The 18,113-nt window shown below is 51.6% G+C and overlaps 1 protein-coding gene across 5 annotated transcripts in view; it reads left to right on the top strand.

The window, feature by feature from the left end:
- Nucleotides 1-18,113, top strand: part of CRTAC1 (cartilage acidic protein 1) — a 156,332-nt gene that overhangs the window by 108,093 nt on the left and 30,126 nt on the right. For all 5 annotated transcript variants that reach the window (XM_072805775.1, XM_072805774.1, XM_072805771.1 and 2 more), the window contains exons 6-11: nt 347-481; nt 3,897-4,042; nt 6,883-7,019; nt 10,989-11,071; nt 11,890-11,990; nt 12,413-12,581. In XM_072805775.1, coding sequence (XP_072661876.1) covers nt 347-481; nt 3,897-4,042; nt 6,883-7,019; nt 10,989-11,071; nt 11,890-11,990; nt 12,413-12,581 — 771 coding nt within the window. The remainder of the gene's footprint in view (nt 1-346; nt 482-3,896; nt 4,043-6,882; nt 7,020-10,988; nt 11,072-11,889; nt 11,991-12,412; nt 12,582-18,113) is intronic.

Consider the following 18,113-nt stretch of genomic DNA (forward strand, 5'->3'; position numbering starts at 1 on the left):
GCTAGGGGATTATTGTAAATCAGCCTCCAAAGGGAAGGGAAGGACCTGTATGTGGCCTCTGTGTTCCATAGGCCATGGGATTGTTGCTTTGCTTGGGTACAAAGTGGCTGTCTTGCCCTTCACTTTCCTCATCATTGGTGTGATCATCCTCTGCATAAGTTTACAGGTCTGTGAGCCCAGATCTGGGCCCAGAGAAGCATCCAGATGTTAGAATCTCCCCCTACCCTCAAAGCTCTCTGAAGCATCTTCATAGCAGCTTCTTGAAGGCATTGGAGGCACCCCTGTCCTCCTCGCAGGCCTGAGGCTTTGCTTCTACCACTTACTGTGGGTTGATGTCCTCTCCTAGGGGGCCGAGGTGTCAGCGTGGGCCCCATCCTCAGCAGCAGCGCCTCAGACATCTTCTGTGACAACGAGAATGGGCCCAACTTCCTCTTCCATAACCAGGGTGATGGTACCTTCGTGGATGCTGCTGCCAGTGCTGGTGAGTGTGGCCGCTGCCCTGCCCCCTCCAGCATGGCCTCCCCGGACCTTAGGGAGAATGGGACAAGTAATCATGAGCACCATAGAGGGAAACATTGCTTGTCACCTTCAATTCCACATCCCCCAAGGCTCAGGCCACAGGGAATGTTTGCTGCTAGGGAAAGGAGGAGCCTGGAACTCCTGGCCACTATCCATTTTTCAGAAACTAAAATTGGCCCATATTCCTCTGAGTCTTGCTTGCCTCCTCAGCATTAATTTTCCCTCCAAGATGCCTCTTTCCAGTTCCCCTCCCCACATGCACTGTAACCATGATATTCAATCCAGTAACCATTTATTGAGCCCCTGCGAAGTGCCAGGTGGTGCTAAGAGTTGGGGATACTGACCCAAATAAGATTATATCACTCTGCCCCCCCACACACATGTACGCACACAGGCATGGACACTCTAGAGGAGAAAACAGATGAGTAAACAAACAACTGGAGTAAGAAGACTAAAATCCACACAAAATAGTATGTCAGGCTCCCAGCCCTGCGCCCCTTCCTCCCTTTGTGCTCATCCCTCATCCGCCTCAGGGCCTTTGCACCTGCCATTCTCTCTACTGGAAATGCCTTTTCCCTTTTCTCTATCTGCAAAAATCCTATCTATCCTTCAATACTCAGTTCTTTGAAGCCTTTTCTGCCTCCCTCTGTGTTACCTGGCAGAGATTTGCACTCTCTCCTCTGCACTCACACTGCTCTTGCATGTACTTCTCGGCCAGGCTTCTACGTTGCTAAAATAATCTATGTCTACAAGGGCTGGGCACTGTACTGTTCATTCTTGACACAACACTTAGCACACAGTGGTCACCCAGTAAATTTTGCTGAAAGGCAAAAGAGACACTTTTTAAAGTTTGTGGAAGTGATCAGCCTGGCCTTCAAGCACTTCTCCCTACCCACTTCCTCCCCACCCTGCCAGTGAAAGGATTGATTTCACCCCTTTCTGGACAGCTTAGGAATGAGCTCAAGCTTTCAGAGGAAGAGGCGAGAGGGGACTAGACACGTAGATCAAAGGTCCTACAAGCTCCAGCTAGTGCTGACAGCTAACATCAAATCCCTGAGCAGATGCCAATCCATTCTCTGTGACTGACAAGTCCCTAATCCTGCAACTCTCTGCTCAGGAGTTCCCATTCTGAACCACCCCTCTACTGGTAGCCAGTCAACTCCCCTCTGCCTTTCCCTCTTCTCCTTGTAGGCAAAGCTAGAGCTAGAGGCAGCAGCTCCCCTGGTCTGTCTTCCTACCTGGCATGCACACACACACACCCCATCATGCTATATACTCTGGCAGCAAATTTTCTCATTGCTGAAAAATCATAAAATGAAAGGGAGGTGGTGGTGGAAAAAACCTAGAGGATTTGATAAGGTGTTAAAGAGATGGGAGCAGAGGTGAGCGAACAAGTTGGAGTGGGAGAAGGTATCTGGCGGGAGGAGAGAGGAAAGGTGCTAGGCCCGTAATTGAAAGTCAGAATGATTGCAGGGGTTTAACAAGACATGTCAAGAGGGCATTCATCACCCAAACAGATGCTGCTGTGAAATGCAGCCTGGCACCGATTATTCCCGTGAAAGGGAACCAGCTCCTTGTCAAGGTGCCTCGTAGATAGGAGAGAAATGGGCCAACACAGAAGGCCACCGACATTAGGGCTGGGGAGTTTTGTAGAGAATTAATGGGGTATTAATCCTAGAGGTTAGAGGCTGCCCCCGCTCCTTGGCAAAGCCTCTTCCTCAAGCCTAGGGCTCATTGCATCTTCTCCCCACACCTCCCACCCATTGTCTAGATCCTCCCCTCCCCCAAAAGGATACTCAGCCTCCAAGGTTCACAGAGGGCCCCACCTCCACCTTCCCCTGGCTCCCATTCCCAGGAGCTCTGTGGTCCCCTGGATTCTGTGATCCCCCCTCCATTATATTGTCCTATCGCCCACCATCTCCAAAGGCCTGATGACCAACAGCAGTTTGTCCTCCGAAACAGTCAGCATGGGTATTGAGAACCAGCAGCATCAACCACCTCTCAGCTCCATGTTTGGCTTGAGGGAACATATCTGCCTTACGCAGCCAGGAGGTCAGGCCATCCCTCTGGGCAAAGCCACACCCTGTCCTCCCCCAGGAGCAGCTCAGTGGGCACTGGCAGATGCAGAGACAGTGAGAGCAGATGACGCTGGACACACAGGTTTCTCTTCCCCGAGCTCCCAAGGCATGCTGTGGGTTTCTGTGTTATGCAGTGGCATTTCCTCTGCTGTCACCAATGTCCCCAGGTGCCTTCTGTCAAATTATTTATGTATCTTCATTCATTCAGTATGTACTGAAAACTACCAGGCCACACAGATGCTGCTTGAACACAGGTAAATAAGAAGACAGCTCCTGCCCTCATAGAATGTAAGGTATGGTGGGGAAACTGGACACTAAGCAAACAAACTGCAAAGGAACATAATTGCATCTGTGATCAGCACAGTGGAAGGAAAGAATGAGAGGCTGTCAGGACAAATAACAAAGTCGTTGGGAGGAACTATTTTCATGGGGGTCAGGGAAGGCTTCCCTGAGGAGGTTACATAGTAGCTTAGAGCAAAAGAAAAACAAGGAGCCAGGTAACCAAGAGCCAAGGGAAGAGCATTCCAGGAGCAGAGACAAGCTTGAGCAAAGGCCTAGAAGCCAGAAAGAGCAGGGCTCATTTGAGGAATGACAGGAATACAGGTAGCCAGAGCTTATGAGTAAGGGGGAAGAGGAAGGGGTACTAGGTAAGACTAGATAAGGTGGCTTTGTACTCGGGGCGCCTGGGTGGCTCAGCAGTTGACCAGCTACGTTCGGCTCAGGACGTGATCCCGAGGTCCCTGGATCGAGTCCCGCATCGGGCTCCCTGCATGGAGCCTGCTTCTCCCTCTGCCTCTGTCTCTGCCTCTCTCTGTGTGTGTCTCTCATAAATAAATAGATACAATCTTTAAAAAAACAAAAAAGATGGCCTGGTACTCCCCAGGCAGGAATTTGAATTTGACCCAATAGTACTGGGGAGCCATGGAGAGATTTAAGCCAGCTTACTATATACCCCACTGACAGTTTTGGGGTGGCTGGAGAGGCCTTTGTCCTCCAGAATTTCCATGTCTCCTTCCCCTTCCTAAGCTACCCCAAAACAGAGTGAAAACTGTGTGCTTGCTGGGCAGATGCAGTTGAAGACAGGTGTGGTTCTCTTTGCGACCACATGGCTGTCCCACCTCCCGCCCCCATGGAGAAATTCTGAGCTGACAGCTGCAGCTTGAGACAAAGCTGCTCCAGGATGGCAGGGTCAGCTGGAGGGTCATCCTCCCTATCACCTTCAAAGGAGCTCCAGCAAGGTGAGTGTTTGTAGAGCCTGCAGGGGGCACTGCCCTGAGGGAACCTGCCTTTCCTCCCCAGGTGTGGACGACCCCCACCAGCACGGGCGAGGTGTTGCCCTAGCCGACTTCAATCGTGACGGCAAAGTGGACATCGTCTATGGCAACTGGAATGGCCCCCACCGGCTCTATCTGCAGATGAGTGCCCATGGGAAGGTCCGCTTCCGGGTAAGAAGGGCCCTCTCCCTCCTTCTACCACCCAGCTCTGTGAGTGGCCCTGGCATATCCTGGGGATGCAGCCTGCCTCCCACCAGGGAGGGGCTGAGAAGGGGCTTGCAGCTCTGCAGAGCCTGGAGGCAGGACAGCCACAATAAAGGTAACATCTGGGGGAAGATGGTGGACTCCAGCCTGGGCTTCCATCTCTAGTGCTCAGGGCAGAAAGGGCCAGACAAATGAGGGACAGCAGCTTCCCATGGAGGGGGAAGAGCAGGGCAATGAAGGCTCTGGGAGGTAGACTTCATTCCTGGACTGACAGCATTTTTGCAGGTGGTTCCTGGAAAACCTGATCTTTTCAAGTTTAACTTTACGCTAAGGGTCAGTGAAGAGAGGACTGGGAGAGATTGAAGCTACAGAGCTCCCAACAGTTGCCCCCTAAGGACAAATGGCAGGTGGTGGACAAGATGACCTCAAAACCCTTATGTGTCCTGTCCCTGAGCTGTCAATAGACTGCAAGGCAAGAATTCTTCAAAGGGGCTGTTTGGTGACAGGAATAGAGGTACCACCACCACCCCTGTGATGAGCTAGAGTTTGGAGCTTTTTCAGGGAGCTCTCATAGGATGGTTGATACTGATCTCAGGGAGTCTGAGTGGTTCTGGAGGTACCTAGGTCTTGCCAAAACCCCCTGCAGGAGTGAGAATTTGCCTGATGCCTGATGCCCCAGTGGAGTCTCTGGGAACTTTCTGTCTGGGTCACCACCACCAGCTCTCTTCCTTCTGGGATGCCAGCCTGGGGATGCTTAGGCCCAGCTGCTCCCTCCCTGGAGACCCAGGCTCTCTGGTTGAAAAGGAGGCATGCCCTAAACTAAAGCAGTTGATTCTGGGATCCTGGATGATTTTCACCTTTATTCAGCTTTTTGTTATTTTAAGATTTATTTATTTTAGAGAGAGAGAGCACACACAAGTGGGGAGGAGGGGCAGAGGTAAAGAATACTCAAGCAGACTCCCCACTGAGGTGGAACTGGACGTGGAGCTCAATGTGGGGCTCAACCCCACAACCCATAAGATCACAACCTAAGCCAAAGCCAAGAGTTGAACACTCAACTGACTGAGCCACCCAGGCACCCCCAGCTTTTTGTTCTAACGCAGGTTCTAACCAGGGGTGATTTTCTCCTTCAGGACATTTGACAGTGTCTGGGGACATTCTCGATTGTCATGAATGGGATTAGGGTGCTACTGACACCTAGTGGCTTCTAGTGGGTAGAGGCCAGAGATGTTGCTGAAAGTCCTATAATCCACAGGACAGACCCCTAGCAAAGAATGATCCAGGCCCAAACATCGGTGTGCTGTGGTTGAGGAACACTGCCAAGCCTTCTGGTGGCCCCTCCCCAGAGCTCACAGGAGCAATAATAATGATAACAGACGCCCCATTTATCAGGTGCCTTCCATGTGCCAGGAACTGTGCTAAGCGCTTTACATACATTATCTTAGAAGCCCGGGTGTCCAGTGGGGCAACCCCAAGGGGGCTATGTAGGTTTCCATTTTTATAGGATCAATAGAATAATAATGAACTAGAGATCCTGAGGTCTTTCTCTCCAGCTCTTAAGACCCTGCTCAGCCTATGGCCAACTGGCCATCCTCTTAATCAGCCTCATTACTGCGCTGATGGGGACAACCTCCCTCCTGGCCTCCCCAGAACAGGCAGCTTGCAGCTGTCCCAGGCAGGCTCATTCCTGCAGCTGATGGAGGGGGTGCCTGCAGTAAGAGGCCAAGGAGCTGGGCCAGGCCAGGGGGCGGAGGGGCCCTCCCAGAAACACTGACTGTCCCTTCCCAGCCCTTTCCATGTGGGCCCTGAGATTTAGACAGGCTGTCAGAATCTTTAAGAGATAAAGCCATCCATAATATATATTCTTATAAACAAAAGGCTGCTCTCCACACCTCTTATTCTATTTCAAGGGAGGTCCCCACAGCTGAGACCCTTTGCCAGGTCCCCCTTTGAGGTCCAAGTTGGGTTCTCCTGGGCCTAGGGTCTCCCTGTGAACCATGGACAGGTGTATCTGATACTGCAAACCCCCAAAGCAAGGGTCAAAAAAATCAAAATACTTCCAAGAAGAAACATAACAGCAAAAACACAGCTAAAAACCACCTCTGCTGCCTTCCACAAGACTGAGAGTGTGAGCAGGGCCAGGACGGATTGCCAGGGATCTATTTCATGCCCACTGCCTGCCAAGCATTTTACATGCAGTCCTCACAGCCTGGGCCACTATTCCTAGCCCCAGGTTACTGATGAAGAAAGTGAGACCAGAGAGGCTAATAACTTGCCTAAGATCACACAGCTAAGTCAGCAGAGAAGCCTGGATTCAAATACACAGCCCTTTCCAGTGCCCCACACACAGACCTGCTTCTGACTCTCTGAAAAGGGGGAAGGACATAGCATCTTGAGTCTGAAGCCCTGGCTACTGCCCCGTCATTAGCTATAACCATGGTTGTCTCCCCTCCTTCCCCCAGGACATGATCACCTCACTTGTAAAATGGGAATGCTAATGTCTGCCCTGCCTCAAGTGCCTGATGGGAGGGCTACATATGAGCCTGACCAGTAAAGCACCTGGCTGTTGCCTGGTGTGAATTGGGACCATCCCTCTCACCTCTTTGTCCTCCTACAAGCAGCCCGAGGTCTGTGTGGTCCTGAGTGCAGCCACTGCAGGTCCCATCCAGGGGAGGTGAGAGAGGAGGTGTTAGGTCGACCATCTCTTCTCTTGGATTGCATACACACACGTGTGGGGAGTCGACCTCCCTCATCCCACACACACACCTCTGTCTGCTGACCTGCACCCTCTCCCCCCTGCACCCCAGGACATCGCCTCGCCCAAGTTCTCCATGCCATCCCCTGTCCGCACAGTCATTGCCGCCGACTTTGACAATGACCAGGAGCTGGAGATCTTCTTCAACAACTTTGCCCACCGCAGCTCCTCAGCCAACCGCCTCTTCCGGTAGGTGCTTCAGCCTGGCCAGTAGCCTCTCACCCTCGCCAGCTGGGAGCTGGGGAGGAAGGTGTAGAACTCAGAGGAGAGCTCCCAGGGCTGAGATGCAGGAAGGTCCCCTGATGAAGGAACAGAAAGGAGGGAAGGAGGGACTGAATGAGAGGCTGTGGAATGGAGGACAGATCCTGGGCAGGAAGCCAGCCTCCTGCTGTTGGGGGGGAAATGGGCAGAGGGACACGGCCCAAAGTGTGCCCAGAAGCCATACTCTATAGGAGATAAATCCACACTACCATAAAAAGGAGTTACAGAGTCAAATTTGTTTCGGTGCCCATAGGGTAAGCAAAGACAGGCAGGTTTACTGGCTGCAGGACTTCTCAGAGCCTTTAACATGACCATGAGTGTTTTTACTTTCTGAAAGGTGGCTGGAGTATTCTAAATAGGTTTGACCACAGGACACCTCTTTCAAAGATTTTCCTGTTGGGACTGGTGCTCTGCAAAACATCCCTTGGGAAATGCTGGATGCGATGATTAATGGTAGATAAGGAAAAGAGTGACCGAATGGAAGGGATCTGCAAGCATCTGCGTCTGGGGAGGAAAGGTTGGATGTTGGGAGGCAATACTTCTCTAAGAGGGGCCCAGGGACCACTGGCATCAGAATCACCCGAAGTGCTTATTTAAAGTACAGAATCCCAGGGCCCACCCAGATCTCCTAAATCAGAATCTCCAGGAGTGAGGCCCAGGATTCTCTATTTTTAACAAGTGCACTGGGCATCAGGTGATTCTTATCACACGAAAGTTTGAGAACTGCCGTTGGAGAACCTCAGGACCCATGTGGCCTGAGACAGCCCTGTTCCTGGCCTAAAACATGCTACTGGGGCTCAGGAGCAGGTGGGGAGAGGAGGCAGGTGGGGTACGGGGCCTTGGCTTCAAGAAATAGGCTCCATCACCTGCTCGGCTCCCCAAGGCCCCCACCCTGAACCCCAGGGGGGCCCCAACTATTAATAAAAGGCAAGAGCTGTGACTAAGCATGTTTTAAAATATAATTATTAACAAAGCATCAATCCTGACTGGATGTAATCACCCCCCGAAGGCACTAGATTTACTAATTAGGTGCCTTGCAAAAAGCTTATTCACAACTTCCAGATTAATTGCGGAAGATCAATTGCTCGTTAACAGAGACACTGCTTTCCTTCTCTGGCTAATAAAGTGTCACTCGCCAGGGCCCCTGAGCATGAGGGAGTCTAGTGCTCTCATAACTGTGGCCGAGAACCCAGGCGCCACCCGTGTCCACCTGCCCATGGGGCTCTAAAACATGGCCCAGCCCCCCTCTGGCCACCCCAAGGAAGGGCCGGCCCAGGGCTGCCATGGACCAGGACAGGGTCACCACAGAGTGGCCCCACGGGTTAGCAGGTTTAGCTCCAGGCAGCAGCAGGAGACGCCACTACTGAGGTACATGGCCGTGCTCCAGGTCCCGGTGGCAGATGGCTGGGTCCTGAGCACACAGCCGAGAGTGAGGGGCTACAGCTGGAGCCACCACTCAGCTGGCAACTCTAGAAGTTTGGCCCCAACTTGTCTCTGTCACTGAATGGAACACGGCAGGCTTCTTGTAGGAGATACTGGGGACTCAAAGCCGCAGTGTGCTTGAGCCTGCAATCTTTCAGTGAAGAGTAGGGTAACCAGGGGACTCATCACCCAAACCAGATGCTTAGTGAGAGTGAGGGGTCCTGTTAATGATGGCGGGACAGCCAGCATACAGGGTCGCTCCCAGGCCAGCCAGGATACGCAGGGTCACACCACTGACACATTGACACATGCCTCTGATCTGTTCTCGCCTCTTACCCCCTCTGCCGCTCCTCATCTGTCACTCTGAAGGGGCTTCCTGCACCTGCCTTCCGTAGGTGTCACCCACCCCTGCCCCCCTCTAGTCCTGCAGCCGAGCTGTTGAAAATGGAAATCTGGCTGTAGCCCTCTTCCTCTTGAAACCTTTGGAAGCTCCCCACTGCCCTCTCTCGGACGCATCCCGGCTGTGTCCTAGCCTCCACACACTTTCCACTTCCCCATTTGTGGCTGAGCTCTAGACTCCACCAGCTTTGCTCAGCTCTGGGCCAACCAGGTCGGACCCTCAGAATGCCCGCCCCCTCTGCCTCTTCTTCCTCCTTCTTGGTCCGAGTGACCATACTCATCTTTCTGGTCTCAGCTTAGTTGAGCCTTCCTCCAGGAAGCCTGGGCGAGCTTGCCCAGCTCTGCCCTCCCCAGCCCCTCTCCCTGTGGTCCTTCAGCACTCTGCAGGAGATTCTCTGTCATCAGGGACCCTAAACTCCATCCTCCCTGATGCACATCGTGGCCACAGGGCCCCGCGCAGTGGATGGCACACAGAGGTCACTGCAGGTGAATTTGTTCAGCCAATACATAGACGCAGGGCAACTGCTGGGCTTTATCCTTAGGAACCCTTAACTGCATTGTCACCTGAGCCCAGGGATGTCTCTGCCCAACTGTGGAAGAATCTGTGGGACACACGTGGTCGAAGGGACTGTGGTTGTTGGCAGGCTGAGGTATACAGACCTCTAGCAGGGATGCACATGCCCCAGGGCAACAGGCACACTGTCCTCTGCCCAACTACACCCATGGATGTGCAGCACAGATGCCTCAGGTGGACAGAGGGACAGAGGGACAGAGGGCTCTCCCAGGGCCAGGGCCGCTGCTCAGCTCTGCAGATGCCCTGCAGTTCAGCCTGCACTCTACCCTCTCCACACCACAGGCTCCAGCTCAGGGGACTCCTGCCAGCTCCTGAAATCACTGGCCACATCTCAGCCCTCTGGTGACTCTCTGTGACCTGAGCAGACAAAAGCCACCTGCAGTGTTGAGGGGAGGGCGATCAGATCCCTCCCTGCCCTCCGTCTCCCCCAGCATTGCTCCACACAGCCAGGCCATGAGAATCTAATGAGTGAGAAAAATCAGAGGAAAGCTCACCACCATCATCAGCATTCAGCTCGGCGTGGAGAAAGAGCAGGACATTCGCAGTGGGCTTTTCTGAAGCAAATATTACCTTGGTTCAGAGTTTAAAATAGACAGAGCCCCTGCAGCCCAAAGGGACCCCTTTCTTCCCTTTTTGCTGCTGGACTTCATCCACGCATCCCACGGGCATGTGCTTGGAGCTTCCTGCGAGCCGCGCACTGTGTTAGGTGCCGTGGGAAATGCAAGAATGAGTAACACGTGAGTAACACGTGGTCCCGGCCTGCCGCAAACGAGCTCACAGTCTAACTGGGGAGATAAGGTGCATTCGTCCGAGCTTTTTTTTTTTTTTTTTTTTTTTTAATTTTTATTTATTTATGATAGTCACAGAGAGAGAGAGAGAGAGGCAGAGACACAGGCAGAGGGAGAAGCAGGCTCCATGCACCGGGAGCCTGATGTGGGATTCAATCCTGGGTCTCCAGGATCACGCCCTGGGCCAAAGGCAGGCGCCAAACCGCTGCGCCACCCAGGGATCCCTCGTCCGAGCTTTAAAGCAAGGCAGAAAGTGATAACGGCTGAGCAGGAAGGCACTGCTTCCAGCAGGATGATCAGGGAGGACTCGGAGGAGGTGGCCTTTGAGCGGTTTGAATCCCGGGCACATCCAGAACTCAGAAACCCAGGGCCACTTGAAGGAAAGCGAAGGTCAGTTGAAGGTAGCTGCATCCCTGCCTCTTCTCCATCCATCAACTGCCCTTCCCCCGGCTGTCTATAATTCATCCATTAGAGAAAGAAAAATCAATATTTACCAACGTAAATTAAAACCCAAGAAGGGAACAGGCAGGGTGTAGGCAGGCTCTGGAAGCAGAGAGTGGCTCCGTAGGCGTCCAGGTGGTGGCCGATGCACAGTGGGGCCTGGGGATGCTCAGGGAACAGAGACTGGAACGAGTGGTTCTCTGCATCCAGGGGGCCCGCAGGGGCCTCGCCAGCATGTGACTCATCTGACAACGACTGTCTCCTCTCCTGCAGTGTCATCCGCAGAGAACATGGAGACCCCCTCATCGAGGAGCTCAACCCTGGTGATGCCTTGGAGCCTGAGGGCCGGGGCACAGGTGAGGACACCTGAAGGCTCTGTCAGGTGCACAGGATGAGGGCAAGAGGGATGGGGCAGCCAGTCCCACAGCGCGGGACCCCTCCTTCCCCGCCACTCTGAAGACTGACACCCTAAGGCAGGGGTGAGAATCTGGGAGTGCCAGGCTGGAAGTAAAGGAGGCAATGGTCCCCTCTTCCAGGTTCAGAGCTGGGGGCGGGACTCTGGAAATCCGTGGGCAGTAGCTTCTCTGGTGCCAGGTGGGGATTGAAAAGAGAGGCTGGGGGGTGTTCTGCACTCTGACCCTTCCCCTCTTGGCATTCAGCCTGGTGTCCAAGAAAGAGCCCTGGATCAGGAGTCCCAAGCCCCCATCCTGCCATTGCCTCATTTGTGATCGTGGAAGGGTTGCTTCAGCTTCTGAGTCTTGTTCTGCACACCCACAGAAGGGATCATTACATGTGCCCTCCTCACCTCTCTGTGTTGTAGTGAGGACCGAAAGGAGACCATGAATGTGCAAACATGACATATTGACAAAACTGCAAATACAAACGGCATGTGTAATATATCAGAAAGGAGTCCTCATGGTCTGAATGATTTGCACCCACTCTGTCCATGCAAAAGTCCAGGGAAAGGAAAGGGATCCCCCCTTCCTGACTTCCTGCCATGAACCGGCTCTGGGAAAGCAGAGGAGATGGGCTTCCCCCTTGTCTTCCTGCCCCAGCACTGTGCTCTCTGCCTCCCACCCCAGGGCACGGGTGCCAGGACATGGCCCTGGTTGGGAGCCCCTCTTCCTCTTGGATCTCCTGGCTGATGGCCAGAGTGAAATCCGCCTTGTTGCAGGGGGTGTGGTGACAGACTTCGATGGAGACGGGATGTTGGACCTCATCTTGTCCCACGGGGAGTCCATGGCTCAGCCGCTGTCCGTCTTCCGGGGGAACCAGGTGTGCACAGACACCCCAGCCCCATGTGCTCCCCTGGATCTAAAGTGGATGGAGGTCGGAGGTACCTGGGATGCTTGCTTGTCCAGCGTGGTGGGAAATAGAAACCCAGGAAATAAATCACAGTCACACAGTAAACCTCCAGGAAGGGCTGCTCCTGGGAGAAGCCCTTTGCCCCTCTGCCTTCCACTGGCACTTCTCCAAAAACTGTTTTCCTGAGTCTTTTGTTGGCTTTTCCTTCATGTTTCCAGTGCCTCTCTTTCCAAATGTCAGCCAGTCTGTCTGCCCTGTTCACCTTCCTCCTCTCTTCCCTCTGCCCCTCTCTACCTCTCTCCCTGCTCCCCCTGCCCACCCTCCCTGCCTTCCCCCATCCCTGCTCCCCCTGCCCATCCCCCATATTCACCTGCCTTCTTCCCTCCCTGCAGGGCTTCAGCAATAACTGGCTGCGCGTGGTGCCTCGGACCCAGTTTGGGGCCTTTGCCAGGGGAGCTAAAGTCGTGCTCTACACCAAGAGGAGTGGGGCCCACCTGAGGATCATTGACGGGGGTTCGGGCTACCTGTGTGAGATGGAACCCGTGGCACACTTTGGCTTAGGTGAGTCAGGGCTGAGGGCGGGGCAGGCAATGAGCTGTTGTGCCCAGACAGTGGGTTCCTGTAAACGCATCCAGAAGCCTGCTCACTAACAGAGGACTGCCAGGTGCATGGTACTTCCAGATCCCATGACAGCCTTGGCAGACACAGCCATACAGGCAACCCCACTCTGAAATGAGCCTGTGCCTCACAGGGGCCCCCAACTGTGGTCCTCTGTTGAATTCATTCACCTTGGGGTCCGGGTATTTAATCCTCATGTCCAAAACTGAGGCCTTGTTCAAACACTGGCCTGAACCAGATTTGTCCAAATCAACTGTTTTCCTGGCCTCTTGGAACCAGCTTGGTGATTAAAGCCTCAGCAAACCGCTGGTGCCTTCCCTTAACTAGAAAGCTTAGAGAAGCCTCGCATTCTGCGAGGGAGGGTGATCGCCTGCAAGGGGGTGAAAATTGGTTCCTGTCTAGGAGAGGGGAAGCAAGAAAACCCTACTCTTTATGTGTATAAAGGGACAGATATACAGACCTCACATAAACAGCTATCCGGTATATCTGTGGTATGCATGAACTATCACTACACACCTATCAGAACAGCTTAAAAAAAAAAAATAGTGATAACAACACATGCCAGCGAGGATGCGGAGAAATTCACTCTCCCATGCGTTGTCAGTGGGAATGTGACATGGTACAGCAACTCTGCAAAATAGTTTAGTGGTTTCTTTAAAAAGAAAAAAGCCAAACACACAGCTACTATAAGACCCAGCAATTGCACTCCAAGGTATTTGTCCCAGATGAATGAAAACGTATGTTTTAATTAAAATGAAACTTATGTTTTCATAAAATCTATACAAGATCGCTCATGATAGCTTTACCAGCAGTTACCCAGACTGGAAACACCCGGGATGTAATAGGTTACTGGTTCAACAAACCGTTGTCCTCCACCCCATGGAATATTACTCAGCAATAAAAAGGAGTGAACTATTGATACACATAGCAACTTGAATAGCTCTCAAGGGCATTATGGGGAATCGGGGAGAGGCCAATCTCATAAAGTCACATACTGTTGATTCCATTTATGTAATATTCTTGAAATGGTAAAATTACAGAGACAGAAAATAGAGATGTGGTTGCCAGGGTTGGATATGACCATAAGTCCTCAGAGAGGACTCTGGGGTCATGAAGCAGTCCTGTATCTGGATTGTGATGGTTGCACAAATCCACCTATGTGATAAAATGACATAAAACTATACACACGCGCACATGCATGTATGCGTACATACACGTAGGCACGGTACCGATGTCAATTTCCTGGTTCTGGCATCATGCTAAAGTGGCGTCAGCTCTAACCATTGAGGGAAACTGGATGAAAGGTACACAGAGCCTTTCTGTATGATCTTTGCAACTTCCTGTGAATCTAGGATTATTTCAACATCAAACTTTTTTGTTTTGTTTTGTTTTGTTTTAAAGATTACTTATTTATTGATTCATGAGAGACACAAAGAGAGAAGCAGAGACATAGGCAGAGGGAGAAGCAGGCTCCCTGTGGGAAGCCTGATACAGGACTCGATCCCAGAACCCCAGGATCATGACCCAAGCCGAAGACAGACAATCACTGAGCCACCCAGCTGCCCCAACATCAAACATTTCTAAAGAAACGCATTGGGGAGGAAATTAGGAAGGAGAAATGTCTGAAAAGCCTTCTTGAGAGGAGGGGCAATCCTGGGAAAAATGTGGAGGAGCCAAGAGAGGCTTTACTAAAACGCAGTGGTTAAAAAAGCATTTGAGTCAAATATACCCAGGCTCAAAATCAGACACCCTCCCCCATGTGCTAGCACCTCATGGGGTGATATATTAACATCGAAAGAATAGGCAATATGCTCTGAAGTTAATATATATGTATGTGTTAATATTACACACACATCATATGGGCAAAGAAAAAAACTGAAAGAAAATGCAGGAAGTATGAACAGCGATTCTAGGGGCAGGATTAACATAGTAACTCCCACTCATTCAGGTGGCACTTTGCTTCATTTCATGCTCATGACCCACCACCCCCCAACCCCCTTGTGAAATGGGCATTACTTATCCCCATTTTACAAATGGGAAAACTGAAGATCACAGCAGTTAAGAAACCCACCAAGGTCACATGATATAGATCAGTGGCAGAGCTGACATTCAAATCCGGACCTATGTGATTTTTATTTTCTTCCATATGTTCTGTGTGTGTTCCAGTTTTCATAGGAACACATAATATTTATGCAGTCTGAAAAAGAAGCATAAATGCTTAGGGGACCCAGAGCCTGGTTATATAAGCATGTTCTTGAGCTGTTTCACCCTGGATGGGTCAGCTGGCAGTTGAAGCATTTGTCACTTTTACAGTAGCCATTTGCTATGCTGGCCAAGTACAAGATGACCTTTGTTTGTTTTGGTTTTGTTTTAAGATTTTATTGGGCAGCCCCAGTGGCCCAGCAGTTTAGCACCACCTTCAGCTGGGGCGTGATCCTGGAGTCCTGGGATCGAGTCTCACATCGGGCTCCCTGCATGGAGCCTGCTTCTCCCTCTGCCTGTGTCTCTGCCTCTCTCTCTGTGTCTGTCATGAATAAATCAAATCCTAAAAAAAAAAAAAATTTATTCTTGAGAAACAGAGAGAGAGAGGCAGAGACATAGGCAGAGTGAGAAGCAGGCTCCCTGCAGGGAGCCCAATGTGGGACTCGATCTTGGGACCCTGGGATCATGCCCTGAGCTGAAGGCAGATGCTCAACTGCTGAGCCACCTAGGCATCCCACGAGATGACCTTTTTTTTTATTCATGAGAGAGAGAGGCAGAGGGAGAAGCAGGCTCCACGCAGGGAGCCCAACGTGGGACTTGATCCCAGGACTCCAGGATCACACCCTGGGCCAAAGGCAGGTGCTAAACCGCTGAGCCACCCGGGAATCCCCGATGACTTTTGAATATATAGTTCTCTCTCACAAAATAGCAGTAGCCGACAGTCATCAAGCGCTTAGTGTGTGCCAGGCACTGGGCTCAACCTCTGCAAAAGATACACATTCAGTTCTTACCACAACATGATAAATCATAACCCCATTACACAGGTCAAAAAACTGAGGCTCCAGCTAAGTAATCTGCCCCAAATCCCACCTCCAGAAAGTAGAGGGGTTGGATTTAGACCCCACTCCTTGGACACCACTGAGTTCTTGACCACTGTGACTTGACAGCTTGACCTCCCATAGCTCTGTGAAGAGCCCCCAAGGCCCTCCTGCTCTGACTCTTTATTCCTGGATATCCACGTCTCCTCAGTTACCACGTGATCCATGCGAGGCTATATGATCACCAGAGTAACTACCATGGTATCATAGGTGAGATGTTTTTCCAGGTATCTGGCTGGATATCAACTCCCACCCTGTTGTATAGATAAGGAAATTGAGGTTCCACATAGCAATGTAAGGACGGGACTGGAGCTGAGGTTCTCCTTCCTCACATCCCGTGGGCTGCCTGTGCTCTTTTAAGACATGCTCATGGGCTTCATTGGGTCTCCTCTCTGGCCAGAATCTGCCCCTGCCAAGAGAACAGACCTACTTTTTCAACTGGGCAAGCCTCAGCCAGGTCATTTGGTGGGATCGCAGGGAGCCAAGAGCCTCCGCGCCTCTCCGCAACTGTCTGCCTCCCATACTCAGGGTTATAGACGCTGCACCTAGTTGGGAGCCGCTCCTGACTGCCAATCCTTGATATTTTGCGATGCCAGGGGATTTGTTCTACCTCTGAACTCTGGCTCAAACTGCTCCACGGGTCCCCCTGTAGGCTCCTCTCCATTGCCAGGATCCACTCCCAGAGAGCCACTGAAGGAAAGCTGCTCTTGGGGACTGGTCCCTGTGGGTCAGCCCTGGGCCTGGCAGGGAGACTCCTCGAGGCAGCTGAGCGGGCAGCAGGGCCAGAGGCAGGGGCACAGCCAGGAGCAGGTGGGCTCCATCCCTACAGCTCCGAGGCCCCAATCCAGGTCTCCTTCATGAATCCAGCATAGCGCAAGCCTTCCTGATTGATGGAGGGGACAGCGGTGGGGTAGGAAGAAGAGGAGCCAAGAGAGAAGGCCACTTGAAAGGAAAGGTTGAGGAAACAGAGAGGATGAGCGAACACAGGCAGACAGGGAGCTTGGGAAACCAAGAGATGCAGAGAGACAGGGGAAAGAGACAGATGAGACAAAGAAGAAATACTTCCCGCCCTCCAGGCTCACAGTGAAAGAGGCAGCTGGACACAGGGATTCCGGTGCAAGACAGATCTGGATGCACCACCACTCTGGCCGGACCAGCACGGGAGGAATTAGTTCTGCTTTCCCAAGGACATGGGCCTAGTGTCAGGTCTAGCCAGATGGTAGGAATTTAGAAGGCATGCAGGGTAGCAGAAGAGAGCATTCCAGGGGCTAGCCTGGCTTGAACAAAGGCCCAAAGGTGGAGTGTTCTGTGTGCCCACACAACTGCAATGATCCACTAGAAGCAGAGCCTGAAGAGGGAGGCAAAAGCCAAACTGTGGGGGGAGCCAAGAGCCAGGCTGGAGGGGGACAACAGATAGGAGGGGGGGGTCAAAGCCAGGTGATGCTATGTGAGAGCAGACTGCCAGGAGCCCGGGAGCTGTTAGCGGGGGTGGTGGCCTCCACCTGGAGCCCTGCAGGAAGAGCAGTGCTTGCAAACATTCTTAGAAGGATTTAATTTTTTTCCTGATTGTAAGAATAATGCATATCGATACAGGAAAATTAGAAATTATAACATCGTTAAAAAGAAAGGAAAGATAACCCATAATCTCATCACTGTTTTGAAGATTGAGAGTAAACATTTCTCCCTTCACCCTCTCCCAGTACCATTTGATTCATTTAGTCAACACTTATTTACTGAGCACCTACTATGTGCCAAACACTAGGGAGACAAAGATCCTCGCCGTGGGTGACCTTATATCCTAGTGGAAATAGCAGAAACATAAAATATATAATAAACATAATAACTAGGTAAATACATAAAATATTAGAAGATATTAAGTGCTATGAAAAAAAAGAAATGCAGAAGGGTAGGGGTATCGGGAATGTGGAGAAGAAGGTAAGGAACAGTGGTCAGGACGGTCTGCTCCCACTTCCGTGCTTTCTGATAGGTTTTTATTGCATGCAGTGTGCATGGGAGCGTGTTTATAGATAAATATTCCTCGGGAGGTTTTTTTTTTTAACGAAAATGATTATAGTCTTCCTATTACTCCCAAACTTGCTTTTATTTCCCCCTCTTAACAATATAACCAGACATCGTTCCAAGTGCGCACATCCCTCCTCTGCTTTCCTTCAGTACTACACGGTATTTCATTGTGTGGCGGCACTGTCATTTATTGAGCAAGTCTCCTATTGACAGACAGTTCGATGGTTTCCAGTCCTGAGCGGTTTGTTTTGTGGCGCTTGGGGTGAGAAGGCACATGTGCAGAACACGAATGCAAGGAAGGCCTGCCTTGTTGTTCTGAATTCCTGAGCCACAGATGTGGGGCCGTGACTGTGCCGGGAGCCAGAGGTCTCTG

The sequence above is a fragment of the Canis lupus genome, chromosome 29 (genome assembly GCF_048164855.1).
Source record: "Canis lupus baileyi chromosome 29, mCanLup2.hap1, whole genome shotgun sequence".
Classification (NCBI taxonomy): Eukaryota; Metazoa; Chordata; class Mammalia; order Carnivora; family Canidae; genus Canis; species Canis lupus.